The sequence below is a fragment of the Diaphorina citri genome, unplaced genomic scaffold, assembly GCF_000475195.1.
Source record: "Diaphorina citri unplaced genomic scaffold, Diaci psyllid genome assembly version 1.1 scaffold631, whole genome shotgun sequence".
Taxonomy (NCBI): Eukaryota; Metazoa; Arthropoda; class Insecta; order Hemiptera; family Psyllidae; genus Diaphorina; species Diaphorina citri.
In genome coordinates, this window is record NW_007378064.1 from 41,743 (window position 1) to 65,815 (window position 24,073).

General features: G+C 36.6%; 2 protein-coding genes across 6 annotated transcripts in view; both read left to right on the forward strand.

Annotated features, from left to right (window-relative positions):
* The first annotated feature begins 6,169 nt into the window (after positions 1 to 6,169).
* LOC103510669 overlaps positions 6,170 to 24,073 on the forward strand; it is a 26,425-nt gene continuing 8,521 nt past the window's right edge. Inside the window, exons 1-11 of the mRNA XM_026824669.1 lie at positions 6,170 to 6,401; positions 6,931 to 7,089; positions 7,428 to 7,567; positions 7,909 to 8,121; positions 8,210 to 8,219; positions 8,509 to 8,667; positions 9,006 to 9,145; positions 9,487 to 9,646; positions 10,401 to 10,579; positions 10,807 to 10,979; positions 19,274 to 19,285. Coding sequence (XP_026680470.1) covers positions 6,321 to 6,401; positions 6,931 to 7,089; positions 7,428 to 7,567; positions 7,909 to 8,121; positions 8,210 to 8,219; positions 8,509 to 8,667; positions 9,006 to 9,145; positions 9,487 to 9,646; positions 10,401 to 10,579; positions 10,807 to 10,979; positions 19,274 to 19,285 — 1,426 coding nt within the window. The 5' untranslated portion in view covers positions 6,170 to 6,320. The remainder of the gene's footprint in view (positions 6,402 to 6,930; positions 7,090 to 7,427; positions 7,568 to 7,908; positions 8,122 to 8,209; positions 8,220 to 8,508; positions 8,668 to 9,005; positions 9,146 to 9,486; positions 9,647 to 10,400; positions 10,580 to 10,806; positions 10,980 to 19,273; positions 19,286 to 24,073) is intronic.
* Positions 21,009 to 23,521, forward strand: LOC113468046. Of its 5 annotated transcripts, none has more exons than XM_026824676.1 (4): positions 21,009 to 21,132; positions 21,527 to 21,882; positions 22,361 to 22,548; positions 23,201 to 23,521. In XM_026824676.1, exons 2-4 carry the CDS (start codon positions 21,852 to 21,854, stop codon positions 23,498 to 23,500), a joined length of 519 nt encoding a protein of 172 aa, XP_026680477.1. In that variant the 5' UTR covers positions 21,009 to 21,132; positions 21,527 to 21,851; the 3' UTR covers positions 23,501 to 23,521. The 5 variants fall into 5 exon arrangements, with proteins under 5 accessions (XP_026680477.1, XP_026680475.1, XP_026680476.1 ...); XM_026824674.1 differs by having other exon boundaries at positions 21,022 to 21,132; positions 21,477 to 21,882; XM_026824675.1 differs by having other exon boundaries at positions 21,027 to 21,132; positions 21,512 to 21,882.

Consider the following 24,073-nt stretch of genomic DNA (forward strand, 5'->3'; position numbering starts at 1 on the left):
ATTTTGTGTATTCATTGCGAAATACCTACTTATCTGTGCCATCACTACCTACTATTGCATAATAGTTGTGTGTTATCCTTGTTATAATCCTTGAAAGAGTGTCGTAGTGAAATGAAGACTCTTGTGTTAAAGTTGAAGGACTTTATACTTTACAGCTCCATCTGAGAGGGTCCGTGCAGGTTTAGTTTAATTGGAAAGTATTGTAGTTCTGACATCTCAACCAGAAATAGTGGAGATGTCAGATTCCCCAATGATATTCAAGCATAGTAGAGTTTTCAGACTTTTCAGGAGTTCAGGGTATCTTAAAATCCTTCTTGAAGTGGAAACCATCAATGAATAGGTATAGTTGAAATGTTCAAATCAACTTACGGTAATGCGCTCTTGAATTTTCCCGAAATACTCTGCAATACTGCTATAGGGTGCAGAGAAGTTTATTTTCCGAACAAGGTTGTAGTTGTTCTAAATGGATTTTAAACCATTTTTCAAAGGATTTTTCACCTGGTTTTTCTACTTCTTTATCTATTTTGTCTTGAAAACAACTACAATATAGGTACAGACTAGAACAACGACAGACAATAGAACTAGATTTACTATATTACTATAACACACTCAGACGTGTTTGTGTTGCTTCAGTATGTTGTTGTTTTGTAAGTTCTTCGATATTCTCTAAGAAAACATGAGCTTTTCACCTGGTTTTCTTTTCTAGTTTGTATTCTTGTTCACCTCAGTTTGTTTTGCTGTTTTCACTATTAACATGTGGAATAATTTTATAATGCTTTCGCGTCTACCTCTTCGGGGGTTCAAGTTTTTGGGACTTTTAGATCCAAAGTTGATATATCCATAATATCAGTGGATTGGGTGTTGACAGTGAAGCAAGCATTGTGTAAATGTCACGCTCATATTAGGAGAATGGCTTGTTTATTTTCCGATCTGACGTAGGTACTTATCCTTTACTGTGTTCATACTAGAGTTATAGTGCACATCACCGTTTGTCATTTGCAGAAATGCTCAAGTTCAAGCCTTGTAACTTTCTCCAAGTCACTTTTACAGGCTAATTGACTTGAAGCATGTTTTCCATTAAATATTTTTATGCTCAATTAATGGTAAACCTCCGCCATAGTTTCTACATTTCACTTGAGTTTTCCGCACATAATAAACCATTGTTACATATATGTACTGTATTATGTTGCATTACATACAGGGTGTGGGAATTAAAAAGGAATCAATGTTTATTGTAATCTTAATCTTGAAAAAGAAAATCCTTTTCTACCCTACTCTTCGACCCGATTCATACAACTCCAAGAATTCGAATTCAATCTCACAGACAGGAAATCTATGCCTTAGACCTCCACAAGGTATTGGGACTAGACATTATTATTAAAGTGATTCCTTTGAAAAATATGTACATACCTGTATATGTAAAAGATAGTCCAACATAGTTGTGTTTTCCTTTCGGAATGTTTCCTCTTCTAAAGCTCGCTTCTCCTCTTTTGGCGTGGTAGCTTCTGTACTAAATGATAGGAAATCCAGGATGGTACGCCATCGGAATCATTTCCATTTCCCAAAGAGAAATACAACTCATTTTTTCCTAGAAGATACAGTTATTTACTTGATCGATTTGGCACACATCTGCCCAATAAACACCCTGTAAGTCTGTATGTTAATAACAGAAATGGCACTGCTCCATATAATATTTCATGTTTATTTTCAACCAGAGCTTATTGTATTATGCTCAATATAGGATAGGATACCAGATCTTTTTACTCGGCTGAGGTCTTTTGGGACGAAGAGAGCAGATTTCTAACATTACCAATGTACTGAAATGTTTGTTCATAATTTTGCTTTATATTCGGTCTTTTTCCCCCGTTCTACTTTACTCACTCTATTCCCATTGCAACTTTCCTCGAGTACAAAATATTTTCCAATGTTCACGATGTGTGTTTTTTTTGGGACTTTTAGATCCAAAGTTGATATATCCATAATATCAGTGGATTGGATGTTGACAGTAAAGCAATCATTGTGTAAATGTCACACTCATATTAGGAGAATGGCTTGACCTTCTTTATTTTCCGATCTGACGTAGGTCCTTATCCTTTACTGTGTTCATACTAGAGTTATAGTGCACATCACCGTTTGTCATTGGCAGAAATGGTTAAGTTCAAGCCTTTTTCCAAGTCACTTTTACAGGCTAATTGACTTGAAGCATGTATTATTCCATCAAATATTTTTATGCTCAATATAGGATAGGATCCCAGATCTTTTTACTCGGCTGAGGTCTTTTGGGACGAAGAGAGCAGATTTCTAACATTACCAATGTACTGAAATGTTTGTTCATAATTTTGCTTTATATTCGGTCTTTTTCCCCGTTCTACTTTACTCACTCTATTCCCATTGCAACTTTCCTCGAGTACAAAATATTTTCCAATGTTCACGATGTGTGTATTATAATGTTCAGAGTTTTTATTTGCTCTGTTTTTTGTATCAAGCAAACAACCTCTTCAATGTGTGTTTTCATCTGGCAGGCAAATTTCACTGTCATGCTAGGGTCACTAGTATTATCAGACATGGCAGGGACCGATACTCCGGCAAAACATTTTCCCCCGACATTGCTGACATTTTAATTTCGCTTGGTTGAACTTCGCCTGTTTCCCCGCCTGTTCTAGACAGAATCACAGAAAGGAATTTCCTTCTGTCTAGTACGTATATAATAGAGAGTATAGATTTTCTAGGACTAGGTTCATAACAGTAGGGATAGAGTTATTTCTTTAGATAGCTATAATACGGCAATATTATGAAAGTAGAAAGTTCCTCTCATTTGAAAGAAAGACTTCTCGTTTTTTGAAAATGGATCTTTTATTTTATGAAATTTAATTGAAATTACTTGCCAAAAGAGAGGAAAGACTAAAAATACTACTTTTGTATGATTCTTCAACGGGAGAAGGTTCCGTCTTCCGATATACCTGGATGATATCAACTCTTTTACTTTTCTCTTAAATTATACAGGGTGACTAAGTTTTAGCAAATGACACGACGAGTGAACTACTACAAATTGAACTACAGAAAGGGTTCTTAGATTTGGCTAGCATTAGCACTGATAACTGACAACTTCTATGTGGAGGGATCAATCCAGAAAGCTTAACATGAGATGAGATTTTTCCCCGCCTACGCTGTAAGAATTGTGAGAGGAGTTTTATCCCAACTTGAGTTTACTTATCTCAGGCATGAACTTATCTTCATGGAAATCACAGGACATGGCAGGGACCAATACTTCGGCAAAACATTTTCCCCCGACATTGCTGACATTTTAATTTCGCATGGTTGAACTTGCCTGTTTCCCCGCCTGTTCTAGATAGAAAGGAATTTCCTTCTGTCTTGTATAATAGAGGGTATAGATTTTCTAGGACTAGGTTCATAACAGTAGGGATAGAGTTATTTCTTTAGATAGCTATAATACGGCAATATTATGAAAGTAGACCTATACCTACTTTAGAAAATAAATAAGATTATTTTTTATCTACCTCGGTGGTGTAGAAGTCGAGACGCTTGCCTGGTAATCAGGAGAAAATGACTCCAATTCTAGTTGAGACTAGTGGTTGACCCGTCCTTTGTACGGGATCAGCGTGGCATAAGAGTCATAACTTTGAGGTGCTGCCATTTTGAATCGGGATAGAATATAACAAATTTAAATAGTCTATGTCACTCTCAGTACTCTTCTCAACAAACACAAAAAATTTCATCAAAATCGGTCAAGCCGTTTTTTCGTGAAAAGAGGACAACATCACGGATTTCGCGATTATGTTCGCGGATTTCGTGATTATGTTCGCGGATTTGGCAATTTTGTTCGCGGATTTCGCGATTATGTTCGCGGAAAAGATCCACTGGACCTGTTCTAAACAAGAAAATGTTTTTGACATCAATGTCACCCCAAACTTTTTCAATTTCAAAAGTGTATTTTGTCTCTGCCATCAAAAAGAAAGAAATTAACCAATAAAATCACCTGATAATACTAGTGAAGAAGTAATAATACCAACTAATATTCCGTTCATACACCTACCCACACAAAAACCACCGGTAGCAAATCAAAATGAAGTCAGGAAGGTTCATATGGATTTTGAGTAAGTATTAGTATTACCTAATATTTTTTTACCTATTGATAGAGGGAACCATAATAACGCAGGTCTTATCGTCCTGAAGGAAGGACAGGATAAAGCACCAGTTTAGGATAGAGTTCACTCCGGACGATAAACAAGCCCGTGACGTAGCTCTAATAAGACGTAGCGCTACCTAGCTTGAATACCAACTGACGTAGCTCTAATAAGACGTAGCGCTACCTAGCTTGAATACCAACTGACGTAGCTCTAATAAGACTTAACGCTACCTAGCTTATAAATCTGTCTCCACACATAGTCGATCGAAGAGGTGAATTTATCTTGTCGAGGCAGTGTACGTTTTCAGTCGACATCGATCGATGGCGTCAACTTAAGTGTGGACACAGCTTAAGGTTACTAAGCTGGTGGAAATTTATTTCGAAGCACAGTAATTTGAGATTCCACGTACCTATCTGTGTATCCTTAACTTTGATGTTAAATTTCAAGGATTTCAAAGATTGCTGTCTGAATTTATGTTTTTAATCCAATTCTGGTTTGTCACTGATTTTAGGATTGGTCAGTTGAATCAAGGGACTTGGGAGCTCGGCTTGGAACTTTGGTATTCGACTGCCAAGATGACGCCCGCATTGCTGATTCCCTTGTCATTGTCAAGCAAGCTTTCCAGACCCATGACAAAAACTACCAGTAAGTATCAAATTGAGTAGAGCGCTTTTCATTCAATGTTCATGGGGGAAACCCAAGAGGTTCTCGACTTGATGTGGTGGCTGGAAACACCAGATTGGGACATCTTATACAACAATATCACCCTCGGGACTAGCTACTCTCAAGAAACAATACAGTAAGTATGGTTGTCAAATTAGAGGTAATTTCTTAAACCCAAGGTTGTGTATAATACCTACCTGTGTATACACAGAGGTAGACGGGGTGTGTTACAGACCCAATATGGGCTATGTTTGTGTACACTTCAGGTAGTTTTCTGTTGTGCCTACAATTATGAATCTTGTATGAAGTAGGTATTCATGAATGAACTTCTTTACAACCTTTGGAGAGCTCGTGAATTATTTCTTACCAGGTGAAATCATAGGCAGGTACATAAAAAACTGTATTTGTTTGTATTCATCAGGATAAAATCCGCCCCGGGCGGGAATCGAACCCGCGGCCTAGCGCTTACAAGGCAGGCGCGCTACCAACCAAGAAACAGATAACACTAGTTTTGAGGTCATAGATATGATAGACTCCAAATACATAGAAGTCCAATCCCGAATCTATACATATGTAATGCATGTAGTTCTTATGATAATATAATAATAATAATATAATAGATGCTTGATCAAGTCTTCTAGTGCGACATGCTTTATGGTGTGTAGGGTTGCTGTCAAGTCTGACCTGTTGGACTAGTTTTGAGGTCATAGATATGATAGACTCCAAATACATAGAAGTCCAATCCGAATCTATACACATGTAATGCATGTAGTTCTTATGATAATAATAATATAATAGATGCTTGATCAAGTCTTCTAGTGCGACATGCTTTATGGTGTGTAGGGTTGCTGTCAAGTCTGACCTGTTGAGTAGTTGTGAAAGAAATGATTTCTATGTAATCTATGTTTGAAACTACATTATTGATCAAGCATACAGCTTCAAACGCTCTATGATCAGTTCACTAACCTTGTAGGTTGTAGGTAATACCGCCAATACCCAATATTCGAAATCGAACTGATATGTTTCCAAGGTGAACAACAGTAATTATTAATACAAAAGAACTGCGAAACACATTCTTAACCCAACTTTTAGGACTGTTTTTTTCCCTACACCTTAGCCTCAGAGTGGGCAGTTTGTGTACGAAAGAAACACACTCTAACTTCTGACATTTTGCTTTCCCAAATATTCAAGATCGTCAATGTGACCGGAAGTCACAACATCAATGACACCTCCTTACTCAACAAGCCGTTCCGTGTGAACTACACTCGAGGCATAGGACTGTTTTTTCCCCTACACCTAAGCCTCAGAGTGGGCAGTTTGTGTACGAAAGAAACACATTCTAACTCCTGACATGTTTTGCTTTCCCAATAATTCAAGATCGTCAATGTGACCGGAAGTCACAACATCAATGACACCTCCTTACTCAACAAGCCGTTCCGTGTGAACTACACTCGAGGCTACATCAAAGATCTGTACATTGCACCAGACGAGTTGCCCTGGTCCGCTAACATGAAGAGGTCCGTGGCCTCCATTTTCCAAGTCAATCTGGATCTGCTGAAAACCAAGGCTCTTGTATCCTCCGGTCGAGAAGTAAGTAATCCTGTGAAAGTGACCTCGCCAGAACTACTGTCCACTTGTCCAGAATGTCCGAACAACACTCGACGGTGCCTAACTTAAGTTCTTAAGGTTTCAAGAGGGACACTTACCAATGTATTTTTTAAATTGGTGATTCTCATGATTTTTTTTTATTATCTCAGAAAAAACTATAAAAATTAAAAAAAATATTGAGACTAAAACGAAGAAAATCCGACGGTGCCTAACTTAAGTTTTTAAGGTTTCAAGAGGGACACTTACCAATGTATTTTTTTAAATTGTGGCAAGCGTGAAGTTTGGAACACTCAAAAATGGTCCGCAGCAAAAAAGGTTGTATATGGCAACTCTAGAGTCCACGGGTATTATTTTTTTCCGTTTATACATTATTGGTTAATGTATTGCTGTTTGTCTCTTTGGAACAGAAAACCCTTCAAACATCATAGATCCATATGTAATTATGTATTTCAAATCTACAAGTTGTAAATTGAGATATCTAAATAACTAACTGTTCTTGTTCTCGTGATAGGAAACAATATACGGTGATTGTGACATCGACTACGTCATACAACAGTCTGACGATGACAAACTGTCTCTTCACAAAACTGTCAACCTCCAGAGTTGCATCAATCGTCCGATCAACCATTGGCAAAACTCTCCCCAGTATGACTGTTCAAGCAGTTTTATTGTAAGTTTCCAACAAATTCAACTACCTAGGTGTTCTAGGTCACTGAAATAATGTGCCAATTACGACGAAAGCAGTTTTCTTGTTCTTTATCAGACCGAATTCACCACTTGTTTTTTATCAGACCGAATTCACCAATCTGAAGGAAGAAAGAAACAAAAGTTCAAGAACACAAAAGTTGAAATCAACGACTGGGATAAAGTACTCGTACGAGTACTTATCTCGTACCTACCACCAACTTCTGTAGATCTGCTATTAAACTCAAGTATGTACCCTGATAGACTCCTGCGTACTTTTCCCAACAAATTGAAAACAATGTGAACATTGTGAATCAATTTCAGGAAGGCAGTCTATCTTTGAGCGAAAGGACAATGAACTTTTCCCTGGCTGAGCCAGACCTTATTCAGAATATCGTTGGATCAGGAGTCATCGAATTTCAACCTTTCCAAGCCCAGGCCGAAGTGCATCACATCTATATCAAGTAAGTTTTTGATGATTATTGAGTAGCACTAGTGGACAATTTGGACCTTTGGCGTATATCACTAGTAGTTCTGTGGACTGTGGACCTCACTTCAGGCTCTTTTGCTCAAGCTGAGACGAAACGAAGGTACGAATGAAACAATGAATGTAGCCCATGTACCTACCTACCTACCAATCGAAATAGAACCTATACTTCTTACGCCCCGCAGTAATATTTTGGGGGCTCTAAATGTAATAATATGCTGAAAGTATCTGCTTATAATCTTAAAATAAAATTAGTAATTAAGAATAAATACCTACCTATCTAGCTTGATATTTATCTCAATCACCGACAATTTTCAGACAATATCTGACTTTGGAAGACTCTCAGTCTCTAGACAAACCTTCACCGAATATAGCAGACGTCAGCAATGCCATAAGGACAAATATTCCGTATGAACCACTGAGTGATGTTGATCCTATCTATGGATATAAGCCTGGAGATGGCATCCTTCTAGAGAAGGTGAGTGAGGAAATTCACAAAATTCTGTATTGTACATTAGTAAGTTATAAATTGTAGGTATTTATAGGTACGCAATAACAAAATATCGTTGGTTGGGTAATTAGGGTATTACTACTGTTTTGTTTCTTTTGTTCCTCACAGTGCTGCAATGGTCTTCTATTACCCATCATGATCTCCTGGAAAATCTCGGGAAAATCAAAAGCGTGAAGTTTGGAACACTCAAAAATGGTCCGCAGCAAAAAAGGTTGTATATGGCAACTCTAGAGTCCACGGGTAATATTTTTTTCCGTTTATACATTATTGGTTAATGTATTGCTGTTTGTCTCTTTGGAACAGAAAACCCTTCAAACATCATAGATCCATATGTAATTATGTATTTCAAATCTACAAGTTGTAAATTGAGATATCTAAATAACTAACTGTTCTTGTTCTCGTGATAGGAAACAATATACGGTGATTGTGACATCGACTACGTCATACAACAGTCTGACGATGACAAACTGTCTCTTCACAAAACTGTCAACCTCCAGAGTTGCATCAATCGTCCGATCAACCATTGGCAAAACTCTCCCCAGTATGACTGTTCAAGCAGTTTTATTGTAAGTTTCCAACAAATTCAACTACCTAGGTGTTCTAGGTCACTGAAATAATGTGCCAATTACGACGAAAGCAGTTTTCTTGTTCTTTATCAGACCGAATTCACCACTTGTTTTTTATCAGACCGAATTCACCAATCTGAAGGAAGAAAGAAACAAAAGTTCAAGAACACAAAAGTTGAAATCAACGACTGGGATAAAGTACTCGTACGAGTACTTATCTCGTACCTACCACCAACTTCTGTAGATCTGCTATTAAACTCAAGTATGTACCCTGATAGACTCCTGCGTACTTTTCCCAACAAATTGAAAACAATGTGAACATTGTGAATCAATTTCAGGAAGGCAGTCTATCTTTGAGCGAAAGGACAATGAACTTTTCCCTGGCTGAGCCAGACCTTATTCAGAATATCGTTGGATCAGGAGTCATCGAATTTCAACCTTTCCAAGCCCAGGCCGAAGTGCATCACATCTATATCAAGTAAGTTTTTGATGATTATTGAGTAGCACTAGTGGACAATTTGGACCTTTGGCGTATATCACTAGTAGTTCTGTGGACTGTGGACCTCACTTCAGGCTCTTTTGCTCAAGCTGAGACGAAACGAAGGTACGAATGAAACAATGAATGTAGCCCATGTACCTACCTACCTACCAATCGAAATAGAACCTATACTTCTTACGCCCCGCAGTAATATTTTGGGGGCTCTAAATGTAATAATATGCTGAAAGTATCTGCTTATAATCTTAAAATAAAATTAGTAATTAAGAATAAATACCTACCTATCTAGCTTGATATTTATCTCAATCACCGACAATTTTCAGACAATATCTGACTTTGGAAGACTCTCAGTCTCTAGACAAACCTTCACCGAATATAGCAGACGTCAGCAATGCCATAAGGACAAATATTCCGTATGAACCACTGAGTGATGTTGATCCTATCTATGGATATAAGCCTGGAGATGGCATCCTTCTAGAGAAGGTGAGTGAGGAAATTCACAAAATTCTGTATTGTACATTAGTAGGTTATAAATTGTAGGTATTTATAGGAACGCAATAACAAAATATCGTTGGTTGGGTAATTAGGGTATTACTACTAGCTGTTTTGTTTCTTTTGTTCCTCACAGTGCTGCAATGGTCTTCTATTACCCATGATCTCCTGGAAAATCTCGGGAAAATCAATGCTTTTGGGTTGTCTTCTGCAAAAATCCTTTGAACTTTTTTATACATATCCAATATCAACTAATTTAGAATGTACACAAATACATAGAAGGGAAATATTTTGATACTAAATATTATGCTAGCACAATAAAATTATAATGCGAAAATCTCAAAATTCCTTCGTGAAATGATTTCCAGGTGCAAGCCCTGCTGAGTGAGATCTGTGACAGTTTGGAATGAGTTATAAATTGTAGGTATTTATAGGTACGCAATAACAAAATATCGTTGGTTGGGTAATTAGGGTATTACTACTGTTTTGTTTCTTTTGTTCCTCACAGTGCTGCAATGGTCTTCTATTACCCATCATGATCTCCTGGAAAATCTCGGGAAAATCAATGCTTTTGGGTAGTCTTCTGCAAAAATCCTTTGAACTTTTTTATACATATCCAATATCAACTAATTTAGAATTTTGAATGTACACAAATACATAGAAGGGAAATATTTTGATACTAAATATTATGCTAGCACAATTATAATGCGAAAATCTCAAAATTCCTTCGTGAAATGATTTCCAGGTGCAAGCCCTGCTGAGTGAGATCTGTGACAGTTTGGAATGGGAAATCGGTATCAAAGGACTGGACAACGAGACTGCTCTTGAGGTTCTCGACTTGATGTGGTGGCTGGAAACACCAGATTGGGACATCTTATACAACAATATCACCCTCGGGACTAGCTACTCTCAAGAAACAATACAGTAAGTATGGTTGTCAAATTAGAGATACTTTCTTATGGTATCCGAGAGATAGTCACCTATTAGAGATTAGAGTGGGTAATGACACTAATGACAGTACCAGTACCAATAATATAATAATGAAACACAGAATTTGATTGGTAAACACATGTTGCCCACAATTTGCCACCAAAAAATTATTTTCGTATCTTGACCCATTATCATACCTTTGTTTTGTTTTCACTTTTCAGGCATCTCTTCTGGGACCTACTACCGCAAATTGGTTCTAACTCATCGGTTATATTCATCAAAGACTTGATTAAAACTGGCAAAGTCAGAGGGTACATTGCTCAAAGACTTTTGTCAACTTTTCCGTTCTATTTGAGACATCCCACGGAAGAGCTTCTTGCTCAATGTGAGGTTAGTAACCTTGATACTTGTATTATTCTTTTTGTGCTGTTATAACCATAAATATTTAAGGTTTACACTTGCCGTAGCGTAGGCACAACTAGGTACATTCATGTATTGTGTATGGAATCTGGAATCGAATAATACCAAAATCGAATGTACCTATCTTGTTTAAACTGCCAGTAAGGGATAAAAAGTCCCTTTGAAGTAGTGGAACTATTTTGAGCCGTTTGTTGTACAGTGATCGGATGGTTCAAACAATCGACAACGCATATTTTGAATTTCCTTGTTATAATATTCTTCACATCATGTATTGTGTATAGAATCTGGAATCAAATAATACCATGTAGGTATACCTATCTTGTTTAAACTGCCAGTAAGGGACAAAAAGTCCCTTTAAAGTAGTGGAAATATTTTGAGCCGTTTGTTCTCCAGTGATCGGATGGTTCAAACAATCGACAACGCATATAATATTCTTCAAATATTCTTACAGGATCTTTTGTGGCTAGAAGACAAAAAGGATAATATCGAAGACGAAACCAAACATGCCTCCATACTGAGGAAACCCAAGGTTTTGTATAATACCTACCTGTGTATACACAGTAGGTAGACGGGGTGTGTTACAGACCCATTATGGGCTATGTTTGTGTACACTTCGGGTAGTTTTCTGTTGTGCCTACAATTATGAATCTTGTATGAAATTTAATATTCATGAATGAACTCTTCTTTACAACCTTTGGAGAGCTCGTGAATTATTTCTTACCAGGTGAAATCATAGGCAGGTACATAAAAAACTGTATTTGTTTGTATGCGTCATTCCCTCTTATTCAACCTGTTATCTACTTTCGAGAAATAACCTCTTTTTGTCTCTAATGCCCACTACGGATATTAATTGAGACATAACTTCCTTTTGTTTCTAATGGCCCACTACCCACTAGTCCCACTACGGATATTAATTGAGACATAACCTCCTTTTGTTTCTAATGGCCCACTAAAAGTACAAAGTCAGCGATAGTGAAGTCATTACAGCTGAGGAAGCTATCAGTTGAGTAATGGTGACTGACATCATGAATTCGAGGAACGCCCTACTTAACTCTAATGCCCACTACGGATATTAATTGAGACATAACCTCCTTTTGTTTCTAATGGCCCACTACCCACTAGTCCCACTACGGATATTAATTGAGACATAACCTCCTCTAATGGCCCACTAAAAGTACAAATTCAGCGATAGTGAAGTCATTACAGCTGAGGAAGCTATCAGTTGAGTAATGGTGACTGACATCATGAATTCGAGGAACGCCCTACTTAATGTCTGATGCTTTCCTTCCTTTTAATGCCAAACTTGATGGCGCACGTTAAATTTTTGACACTTTGAATTTTTTGTTCGATTAGGTAGGTACCTACCTATTTCTTATTTCATTGTTTTCATTTGCACATCTCTTAGATACAGGTTAAGTATCTCCTGATTTTTCTTATTTATTTTCTTTTTTCTGCATATTTATTTATATCCCATTGTTTTTTTTTTTTTTTTTTCATCTTCTTCTTCTTCTTCTTCTTCTTTTTCTTCTTCTTCTTCTTCTTCTTTTTTTTCAAAAGATCTTTAAGGTTTGAAAAGAAGAAATTCCTAATGACAAAATGTCAGACAAATATGACAACAACACGTAATTCTAAACTTGTTGTATCAGCAAAAGAGGTTTCTGACTATTTCATAACCAAATTGAATACATAGGCACCCAAACTCTTGAATTCACTGGAAACATAATCCAATATCCGATGGATGTTCGAAATATTTGACGGTGTTTGTATCCAAATTAATGGTAAACCTCCGCCATAGTTTCTACATTTCACTTGAGTTTTCCGCACATAATAAACCATTGTTACATATATGTACTGTATTATGTTGCATTACATACAGGGTGTGGGAATTAAAAAGGAATCAATGTTTATTGTAATCTTAATCTTGAAAAAGAAAATCCTTTTCTACCCTACTCTTCGACCCGATTCATACAACTCCAAGAATTCGAATTCAATCTCACAGACAGGAAATCTATGCCTTAGACCTCCACAAGGTATTGGGACTAGACATTATTATTAAAGTGATTCCTTTGAAAAATATGTACATACCTGTATATGTAAAAGATAGTCCAACATAGTTGTGTTTTCCTTTCGGAATGTTTCCTCTTCTAAAGCTCGCTTCTCCTCTTTTGGCGTGGTAGCTTCTGTACTAAATGATAGGAAATCCAGGATGGTACGCCATCGGAATCATTTCCATTTCCCAAAGAGAAATACAACTCATTTTTTCCTAGAAGATACAGTTATTTACTTGATCGATTTGGCACACATCTGCCCAATAAACACCCTGTAAGTCTGTATGTTAATAACAGAAATGGCACTGCTCCATATAATATTTCATGTTTATTTTCAACCAGAGCTTATTGTATTCGAAAGAAGATTTATTATATTATTCTTGTTGTATTGTCACGCTGGGGAAGACCGTCAATACAATGGCAGACATAGTATGTACAGATAGCAACTTTCTATTAGCAAGTTATCATGCACCTACCTTTTCCAGTACATATTTATGTAGGTATCTAAACCGGCTCCTGTAACTTTGGTTAGCGAAGATTTCCCTGTAAGTTTTCATTACATTTTTTTGCTCCAACATTGAATTTGTCAAAGAAACATTTTAAAAGGAGGAGACGGAGAAGAAAAATGTCGTGATAAGAAAAATTATAGAAATATTTTCATTTCTCAAAAAGTTTTTTTTTTTTTTTCGTCTTTCTGTGAAGAAGTTCCTCTCATTTGAAAGAAAGACTTCTCGTTTTTTGAAAATGGATCTTTTATTTTATGAAATTTAATTGAAATTACTTGCCAAAAGAGAGGAAAGACTAAAAATACTACTTTTGTATGATTCTTCAACGGGAGAAGGTTCCGTCTTCCGATATACCTGGATGATATCAACTCTTTTACTTTTCTCTTAAATTATACAGGGTGACTAAGTTTTAGCAAATGACACGACGAGTCAAAACCTAGGTACATCTGGGATCAAAAACAAATTGAACTACAGAAAGGGTTCTTAGATTTGGCTAGCATTAGCACTGATAACTGACAACTTCTATGTGGAGGGATCAATCCAGAAAGCTTAACATGAGATGAGATTTTTCCTCGCCTACGCTGTAAGAATTGTGAGAGGAGTTTTATCCCAACTTGAGTTTACTTATCTCAGGCATGAACTTATCTTCATGGAAATCACAGGGAAAAAACAATTATCATATTCAGTCACAACAAAATAAAGTTAATTCTTAAGGGATCAAGAAAGAAAAAACTGAAATTGTGTTGGGAAAAAATAAACAAAGAAGTGCAAAAGTTTCGAGAGGCAAAGTGACACTGAATATTATGAAGATGAGAGGAGTAAGGTTATATTCATGGGCCTTGGAATATCCACATAATTACATGATGGCTCAGCTTTAGATTGATCAAATGTTTAACACAAGGGTTTACAGGTTAACAAACAAACACTCTTTAATTTTAAATGACCCTGTCGAACAGGGGTGGCGAACGATTTCTTTGACAATCTGATTGCCTGCGATTCAATTAATTCAAATCGGACGTTGTATGCGATTATGCTCGCGGATTTCGCGATTTTGTTCGCGGATTTTGCGATTATGCTCGCGGAATTAATTCAAATCGGACGTTGTATTCGATCTTTTTCTCCTAAAGGAGCTCTTCCACCCAACCACTATCTTCATTACATCTTCGCTTTTCAATGTTTGAATTCAACTCTGATTTCAGGCACAAAATACGAGACAATCAGGACAGAATTCTCCTACAAAATTCACATGAAGCTCATTATCAAGACTTTGACGTCCGCGGACTACGGTGCTTATAAGTGCATATCCAAAAACTCTCTGGGCGAAATGGTTAACGTAGTAGAGAGGTTGTTTAGGGCGTAAAAGAGGTTCTTTGTTTGATACCTATGATAAAATGTGGGATTATTGGGAGCTCTCTGCTATTCTAGTACTTACGTGATTCCCTCTTTTCACCTTCTTTTTCATCATCTTCAGCTCTTCATTCTCTATTCCTTCATCATCTTTGCATTATCTTTCTCTTCTTTCCAGCTTCCCACTATTTCATTCGGTTCGTCCATTATTTTCTTATATTTTCGTCCTGAAAATCATACTTTCTACTTCACGCTACGTTACAAAATAGAAAAGAAAGAAAAAAGAGAGAGATTTCAACTCCTTACATTTTCGCGGATTTGGCAATCATGTTCGCGGATTCGCGTCCCGAATCGACATTTTGGATATTTGGCAAGCCTACACATGTACATGTTTCTGAGTATGCCATATGCAACAATTTAGTCGAATTTCGGGTTATTTTCATAGTATAACTTCTCGCTGTTTCTTATTTTGAAAAAATGTTATATCTTTTTCTACGTTTCCATTGAAAAGGTTCTCTAATTTTGTTTATTAAGATTAAGATATGAAATTTCATGTACAACGTACATATGTAGTTTGAGAAATTGACCACAATAATGGTAGTATAGCCTACTGCTGGGGTAATAGGACTCTTTAGTCCTGTTCGAGCAATATACATAAATACTCGTAAGCATTATCTGGTAAAAGTGGAGGAAAATCCATGTAGGTGTAATTCATACAAGACAAATGGAAAACTCAATAGCAAGAATAATAGGTAATCAACGTCATCAAATCCAGTACGTCATTCCCTCTTATTCAACCTGTTATCTACTTTCGAGAAATAACCTCTTTTTAGTCCGTCCTTCCTTTATTATTACTAATAATAAAAGGTATAGTGGACGGACTATTGTATTCGCTTCGGTGTCGGTCTGCAAAACCTAGGTACATCTGGGATCAAAAACAAATTGAACTACAGAAAGGGTTCTTAGATTTGGCCAGCATTAGCACTGATAACTGACAACATCTAAGTGGAGGGATCAATCCAGAAAGCTTAACATGAGATGAGATTTTTCCTCGCCTACGCTGTAAGAATTGTGAGAGGAGTTTTATCCCAACTTGAGTTTACTTATCTCAGGCATGAACTTATCTTCATGGAAATCACAGGGAAAAAACAATTATCATATTCAGTCACAACAAAATAAAGTTAATTCTTAAGGGATCAAGAAAGAAGAAACTGAAATTGTGTTGGGAAAAATAAACAAAGAAGTGAAAAAGTTTCGAGAGGCAAAGTGACACTGAATATTATGAAGATGAAAGGAGTAAGGTTATATTCATGGGCCTTGGAATATCCACATAGTTACATGATGGCTCAGCTTTAGATTGATCAAATGTTTAACCCAAGGGTTTACAGGTTAACAAACAAAAAAGTTTCGAGAGGCAAAGTGACACTGAATATTATGAAGATGAGAGGAGTAAGGTTATATTCGTGGGCCTTGGAATATCCACATAGTTACATGATGGCTCAGCTTTAGATTGATCAAATGTTTAACCCAAGGGTTTACAGGTTAACAAACAAACACTCTTTAATTTTAAATGACCCTGTCGAACAGGGGTGGCGAACGATTTCTTTGACAATCTGATTGCCTGCGATTCAATTAATTCAAATCGGACGTTGTATTCGATCTTTTTCTCCTAAAGGAGCTCTTCCACCCAACCACTATCTTCATTACATCTTCCCTTTTCAAAGTTTGAATTCAACTCTGATTTCAGGCACAAAATACGAGACAATCAGGACAGAATTCTCCTACAAGATTCACATGAAGCTCATTATCAAGACTTTGACGTCCGCGGACTACGGTGCTTATAAGTGCATATCCAAAAACTCTCTGGGCGAAATGGATGGGACCATCAAGATCTATCGTAAGTATTTGGAGAACCATGTATGAATAATAATAGTGGATATTATGAAAACGGCAAAGCGTCTACGACTCTACACGTTCGTCGAAGAACATCAAAATGCCTATAAACTTTTTCTTATGCCACCAAAATTTATTGTTATATCAGGCATATATAGTTCAATGGACAAATAATGTAGAACTCACCCCGAATTAAAGGATTCCTGCAAAGGTCCAATCATGCCCTAATGAGAAAATTCTCTTTAAAGAACCATGTATAAATAATAGTGGATAATCTACAACACTATGGTTGATCGACATCATCACCTGAAAAACGTCCACTTTTTAAACTCTTTTTTTATGCTACCGAAATTCATTGAAGTTTCTAACTGGTAGATAGTGCATTGAACAGATGCAGAACTTACTCGGAATTAAAAGATTCCTGTGAGACCAGCAAAGGTCCAATCACGCCCTAATGAGAAAATTATCTTTATGTTTTGACGATGATGTCTTCCGAAATTCATGAAAATGACTTCATCTCTAACTTCTTCCTAATATTAACTCGATGTCCTTTGTCCTGCAGCTGTGCCATATTCGGACAGGCCCAAGATTACTCCGAAACCGAAATACAAAAGTAAGTTGATATTAGGAATGGCTAACCTTTTCTGAAACCGAGCCCTCCTTTTTAGGAAGCGAGGGCTTTGACTACTATGTCACCGAGGTAGGTCTGATGCAGAAATATGTGATTTCTGGTGGCAGTGGAAAATTTTGGTGGGTAGCCATCAGAAATTTTGGTGGGTAACTAAACGATTCAAATTTTCTGACGGTATTTTGTACTTGACAATATGTGGATTTTTCTGTCTACTGTCCAGGTTTATGGCGCTTTGTTATGGTAAACAAGTTCCTTTGATAACCTTTCCCTTTCATCTTTCCCAGGTAAAAATCGAAAGTACAAAAATTTGGAGCCAAACGAAATCGGTGATCCTGCATTGATTCAGCAAGCAACACAACAAGGTAAGTGACATCAGGAAGCAACCTATATCTTTCAAATGTTGGCGATCTTTTCTTATTGACGGCCGCTCTGAGCAGTGGTTGTTTTGGAGAACCATGTCCTCAGCCTCTTCAACCAGCCATGACACAAATATAGGTTCACGTAAATTTCTTCGAAGATTGGATTTCTCCTGCTTTTGGCAAAGTACTCGAACTTTTTACGCCTTGAAAATGACGGTCTTCTTTTGATTTGGCAAAAAATCTAGAATCCAGCCTATAAGATTAGCTTGGAAGGTAGTGCCTGCCTCGTAATTACTGTCAAGGGCGAACTTGATCCTAAACAGATAAGTTTCGTTCTCGGAACGGCGGGCATGGCGGACTTTCTCCAATCGTGTTCTCCTTTTCTCTTCGATCTCGGAATGATAAAACCTTTTCTCAATGGTTTTAACTAACTAAACCAATTTTTTTCTCTGTTTTGATTTCAGAAATGTACGATGAGGAATATTCAGAATTATCATCAGGTGTCCAAACTACCTTCTCTATCAAGATTCTAGTGATCATTGCATTAGCCTTGTGCATATCAGTTGTACATTAGAGGAAAACATCCGCCCCGGGCGGGAATCGAACCCGCGGCGTAGCGCTTACAAGGCAGGCCCGCTACCAACCAAGCCAACTAGGCTGGTAGAGTGAGCGAGAAATGTATGGAAACATTATTTCTCGATAAACAAAATGTTCTATAACATGATCTAAGTGGCCTTTATCTCTTTCAAGGAAAACATCAGAACCTGAAACTTTGACTGTGTATCATCAGAAATTCAAGTATACTATTTTATACATAATTATAGTATTTATTATTAGTGTTTATCATTTATTTTTGGGCCATGGTGGAGCTTGATCTGTAAATAGTTGCATTGTACCTGTAATATTATTTACCTGGTATTGTGTAGAAACAGACCTACTTAATTACTTACCTAACAGTGATGATAATTATGGTTTCTTAAATATAAACCTACCCTTGTAGGTAGGTGATTTTATTTTATTTTTCAAAACAACGATGTTTTTGCACTGTACATTTCCAGCCTTTGGATAAAAGTTTGTCTCTTTCTCAACAGAGTGCGCCTATGGTATGGTTTTCAAATTTGCCTCCTGGAGCGTGAATAAATATAGGTACTTTCCTCCAGATGTTTCTACATATTTTATTTTATTGAGTAGGTATTATTATTTTGTAAAATTTGTACAAAATATTTATTAAAAAAGAGAAAAAAAAAAAAAAAAAAAACACTTTTCTATGAAAAAAAACACACATTTCCTGATCTCTACAAGGTCTTAAGGTACCTAAGACGAAAAAAAAGATGTGTACCCACAAAATAAAATAAATAAAAAAAAAATACAAAACTGACAGGTCAAATTAGTCTGAAATAACATTTCAGAAATCAGGAAAAAAAAAAAAAAAAAAAAAAAAAAAAAGTTTACAAGAGGGTTTTCTATGGGGCATAATCATTCAGTAATGTACCTAGGTAGGAACACAACTTTGAATTTTCCTATAGGTAATTTGGAATTTTCTTCCCTGTGACTATGACTTTGCTGGGCTGACCAATGCTACCCACCTATAAGACATAGGTTATGCTATACCTATAGGCGTAGGTGTTCAAGGTATAATTTTCGTTTTCATTTTCCATACATGTAGAAAACTGGAATAAAACAAGGTCAGGATGCACATTCGAGACATATTAATTTCGGGAGGTTCTCTTGAATGCCTACGTTATTGTACCTATTAATTCTATAAATTGTTAACTGTAATTAATCGTGTAAGAATGCTTTTTCGAACATAATGAGAAAGATACGCAGAATAAATTGCTTATTCACTATAAATTGTTAACTGTAATTAATCGTGTAAGAATGCTTTTTCGAACATAATGAGAAAGATACGCAGAATAAATTGCTTATTCATTCATGGTTTTAGTAATTTTGTTGTTTTCATTTGGTATTATTTCCTCCTCTTTCTTTAGATTATCACTTTACAAACAGGACAATTCGATAAAGCTATAAAGAAGGAGAAAGCAAAAGGAAACGTAAACTCGAAACCGGGGTGAACTTAATGCCTGAGGCATTATCTGCCACTGAAAGGTAACTTCTAGGGTTGTGTATTTAAAAGGCAAAATAATTGAGAACTGAGAAGTTAAAACTCGAAAGTTAACCCATTCAAGCTACCATCCAAGCTCCAAGTTAAGGCTCAATGATTTCTAGGAACCCTATGACGTCGTTACAATACAAATTCACTGGCTAAGGCCGGGGTTTGCCACATCAAAATAACAGGAGATCAAGTTCAATCGTGGATGAAATACAGATTTAATTAAGGGGCTTACCACATCAGAATAACAGGAGATCAAGTTCAATCGTGGATGAAATCCAGATTTAATTACCTAGTTAGACCCGGTAAACCGAAAAACTACGCTTTTTTTGAATTATTGATTAATTTATTTACTTTTTAATTAGAACTGTGATTAAATTAAAATCTCGTCTAACGAGGAGATTGACCTCGAAATAACTCTTCAGTTCGTCTGCGAAATAATAAGGAACCTCTTTATGAAAAAATGCGCTCTTTTGTATACCGTACCACCCTGTAATGTAGCTAAAGATCGACTTTACAAACAGGACAATTCGATAATGCTATAAAGAAGGAGAAAGCAAAAGGAAACGTAAACTCGAAACCGGGGCGAACTTGATCCCTGAGGCATTATCTGCCACTTAAAGGTATCTTCTAGGGTTGTGTATTTAAAAGGCAAAATAATTGAGAACTGAGAAGTTAAAACTCGAAAGTTAACCCATTCAAACTACCATCCAAGCTCCAAGTTAAGGCTCAATGATTTCTAGGAACCCTATGACGTCGTTACAATACAAATTCACTGGCTAAGGCCGGGGTTTGCCACATCAAAATAACAGGAGATCAAGTTCAATCGTGGATGAAATACAGATTTAATTAGACCCGGTAAACCGAAAATCTACGCTTTATTTTTTGAATCATTGAATAATTTAATTACTTTTTAATTAGAACTGTGATTAAATTAAAATCTCGTCTAACGAGGAGATTGACCTCGAAATAGCTCTTCAGTTCGTCTGCGAAATAATAAGGAACCTCTTTATGAAAAAATGCGCTCTTTTGTATACCGTACCACCCTGTAATGTAGCTAATAAATTCATTGGAATTGATATTGCGAACAGACTAAACAGAACAATAAACTTTCCTACAACGTTCTAACATCGTTTATCAGTTATCAGACCTTTCTTACTCATCACCGATTGGTTTCAAATGTTTATTGACTCGGAATTCGATCCCATCAATAAATGGTTTCAGTTACAATAGGTAATAATATAAAATTTGAATAAAATATACCATGTAATTCATTAGAATACACATCAGAATACTGAATAGATTTAAACCTACTTTTGTGAACTCCTAATATAAAATTTGAATAAAATATACCATGTAATTCATTAGAATACACATCAGAATACTGAATAGATTTAAACCTACTTTTGTGAACTTCAAACGTCCTAATCCTAAAAGTGCATTTTCTTTATTTGTATTATTTTTTGCTTGTTTTTCGTTTAATTCTAATATTTTTATACCTAGTGCTTCTACTTTAATTTGAATACCGCAATGAATGCTGCTTTAATTTGGAGCTTTTGTTTCTATGTAGTTTTTAGGAAGTACTAATAATAAATAATAAATAACCATCTAGTTCTGGAACTTGAAGGTTCCAAATTTCTTTGGACATGTTAGCTTCGTGCATACTGCAGCAATATTCTCTCTAACTGTGGATACCTAAAGAGGAAAAGTACCAATTTCTGATCCACAAAAACATTCAAAGATCCACTGGACCTGTTCTAAACAAGAAAATGTTTTTGACATCAATGTCACCCCAAACTTTTTCAATTTCAAAAGTGTATTTTGTCTCTGCCATCAAAAAGAAAGAAATTAACCAATAAAATCACCTGATAATACTAGTGAAGAAGTAATAATACCAACTAATATTCCGTTCATACACCTACCCACACAAAAACCACCGGTAGCAAATCAAAATGAAGTCAGGAAGGTTCATATGGATTTTGAGTAAGTATTAGTATTACCTAATATTTTTTTACCTATTGATAGAGGGAACCATAATAACGCAGGTCTTATCGTCCTGAAGGAAGGACAGGATAAAGCACCAGTTTAGGATAGAGTTCACTCCGGACGATAAACAAGCCCGTGACGTAGCTCTAATAAGACGTAGCGCTACCTAGCTTGAATACCAACTGACGTAGCTCTAATAAGACTTAACGCTACCTAGCTTATAAATCTGTCTCCACACATAGTCGATCGAAGAGGTGAATTTATCTTGTCGAGGCAGTGTACGTTTTCAGTCGACATCGATCGATGGCGTCAACTTAAGTGTGGACACAGCTTAAGGTTACTAAGCTGGTGGAAATTTATTTCGAAGCACAGTAATTTGAGATTCCACGTACCTATCTGTGTATCCTTTGGGGGATTGGGAAATAGGAAGAACCTTCTCAATCATAAGTGTTATATTTGTGATCTCTCTTTTCAGTGGTTTCATTAGCACTAGTTCTACAAGGGGTAACTTCAAATCAGTTGTTCCCCAATGATCGATCATTCGTATTTGACTGGAAGGTCAAATTCAACACGGGAGCCATGCTGCCTAGTAAAATCGTTTCCGAGTGGCACATGAACGCGAAAATCATCATTCAAACTTACAACTACATCACTCAGATGCAGGTAAAAGTGTTTAAAACTGTGTCCACACATGGTCGACGCCGTTCATCGATGGTCGATGGACGAGGTGAATCTATGTTGTCGAGGCAGTGTACAGTTTCAGTCGACATATATCGAGATCGGTCGATCGACGGCGTCAACTATGTGTGGAGAGTTCTCAGGACTTCGATGCAGATCATTCCTTGCCACACAAATAGAGTGAGCGAGAAATGTATGGAAACATTATTTCTCGATAAACAAAATGTTCTATAACATGATCTAAGTGGCCTTTATCTCTTTCAAAAAAAAAAAAAATCTTTTCGGATTATTTATTATTTTTGACGATCTTTACGAAAAAAATACATAGAAATGATTAAAATGATTTCTATGTTTGAAACTACATTATTGATCAAGCATACAGCTTCAAACGCTCTATGATCAGTTCACTAACCTTGTAGGTTGTAGGTAATACCGCCAATACCCAATATTCGAAATCGAACTGATATGTTTCCAAGGTGAACAACAGTAATTATTAATACAAAAGAACTGCGAAACACATTCTTAACCCAACTTTTAGGACTGTTTTTTTCCCTACACCTTAGCCTCAGAGTGGGCAGTTTGTGTACGAAAGAAACACACTCTAACTTCTGACATTTTGCTTTCCCAAATATTCAAGATCGTCAATGTGACCGGAAGTCACAACATCAATGACACCTCCTTACTCAACAAGCCGTTCCGTGTGAACTACACTCGAGGCTACATCAAAGATCTGTACATTGCACCAGACGAGTTGCCCTGGTCCGCTAACATGAAGAGGTCCGTGGCCTCCATTTTCCAAGTCAATCTGGATCTGCTGAAAACCAAGGCTCTTGTATCCTCCGGTCGAGAAGTAAGTAATCCTGTGAAAGTGACCTCGCCAGAACTACTGTCCACTTGTCCAGAATGTCCGAACAACACTCGACGGTGCCTAACTTAAGTTCTTAAGGTTTCAAGAGGGACACTTACCAATGTATTTTTTAAATTGGTGATTCTCATGATTTTTTTTTATTATCTCAGAAAAAACTATAAAAATTAAAAAAAATATTGAGACTAAAACGAAGAAAATGCGTTCACTAGATCGTGAGATACAGCTCTCGGAACATGAGAGTCTCAAGCACGCCGATATCATACCTAGCGACAACACTGTACTCCCGTGATGACGTCATCTACCAATATCGCACGACGCGCTGTGAGCTTATTACCATAGGGATTTGGGTTAGGGGCTCAAAGAGATCGAATAGGTACCTATCTACGCATTTTGTTATCACTATTTTTCAATAGGTATCAGCTTAGGTACTTATACCTATTTTCAAATTTAGATATTTTCATTCCATTTTTACTTTCTATTACCTTTACGTATAGGGAACCTATACAAGGTAATGAGAAAGTATTGCAATCGGTCCAAATTTTCAAAATCGGGAAATGGGTGGAAATATCCGTTTCGGGGTGCCCTGATTCCAAAAAAGTGGTTTTCAGCCCATGGTCTGTACGTATGTATGTATGTACGTAC

Bases quoted from the DNA above. Each gene is read 5' to 3' on its own strand.
- LOC113468046 (XM_026824676.1), top strand. From the start codon at position 21,852: ATGAAGTCAGGAAGGTTCATATGGATTTTGA. The intron at 21,883-22,360 runs GTAAGTATTAGT...CTCTCTTTTCAG, and splicing joins AAGGTTCATATGGATTTTGA to TGGTTTCATTAGCACTAGTT. The intron at 22,549-23,200 runs GTAAAAGTGTTT...CAAATATTCAAG, and splicing joins ACTACATCACTCAGATGCAG to ATCGTCAATGTGACCGGAAG.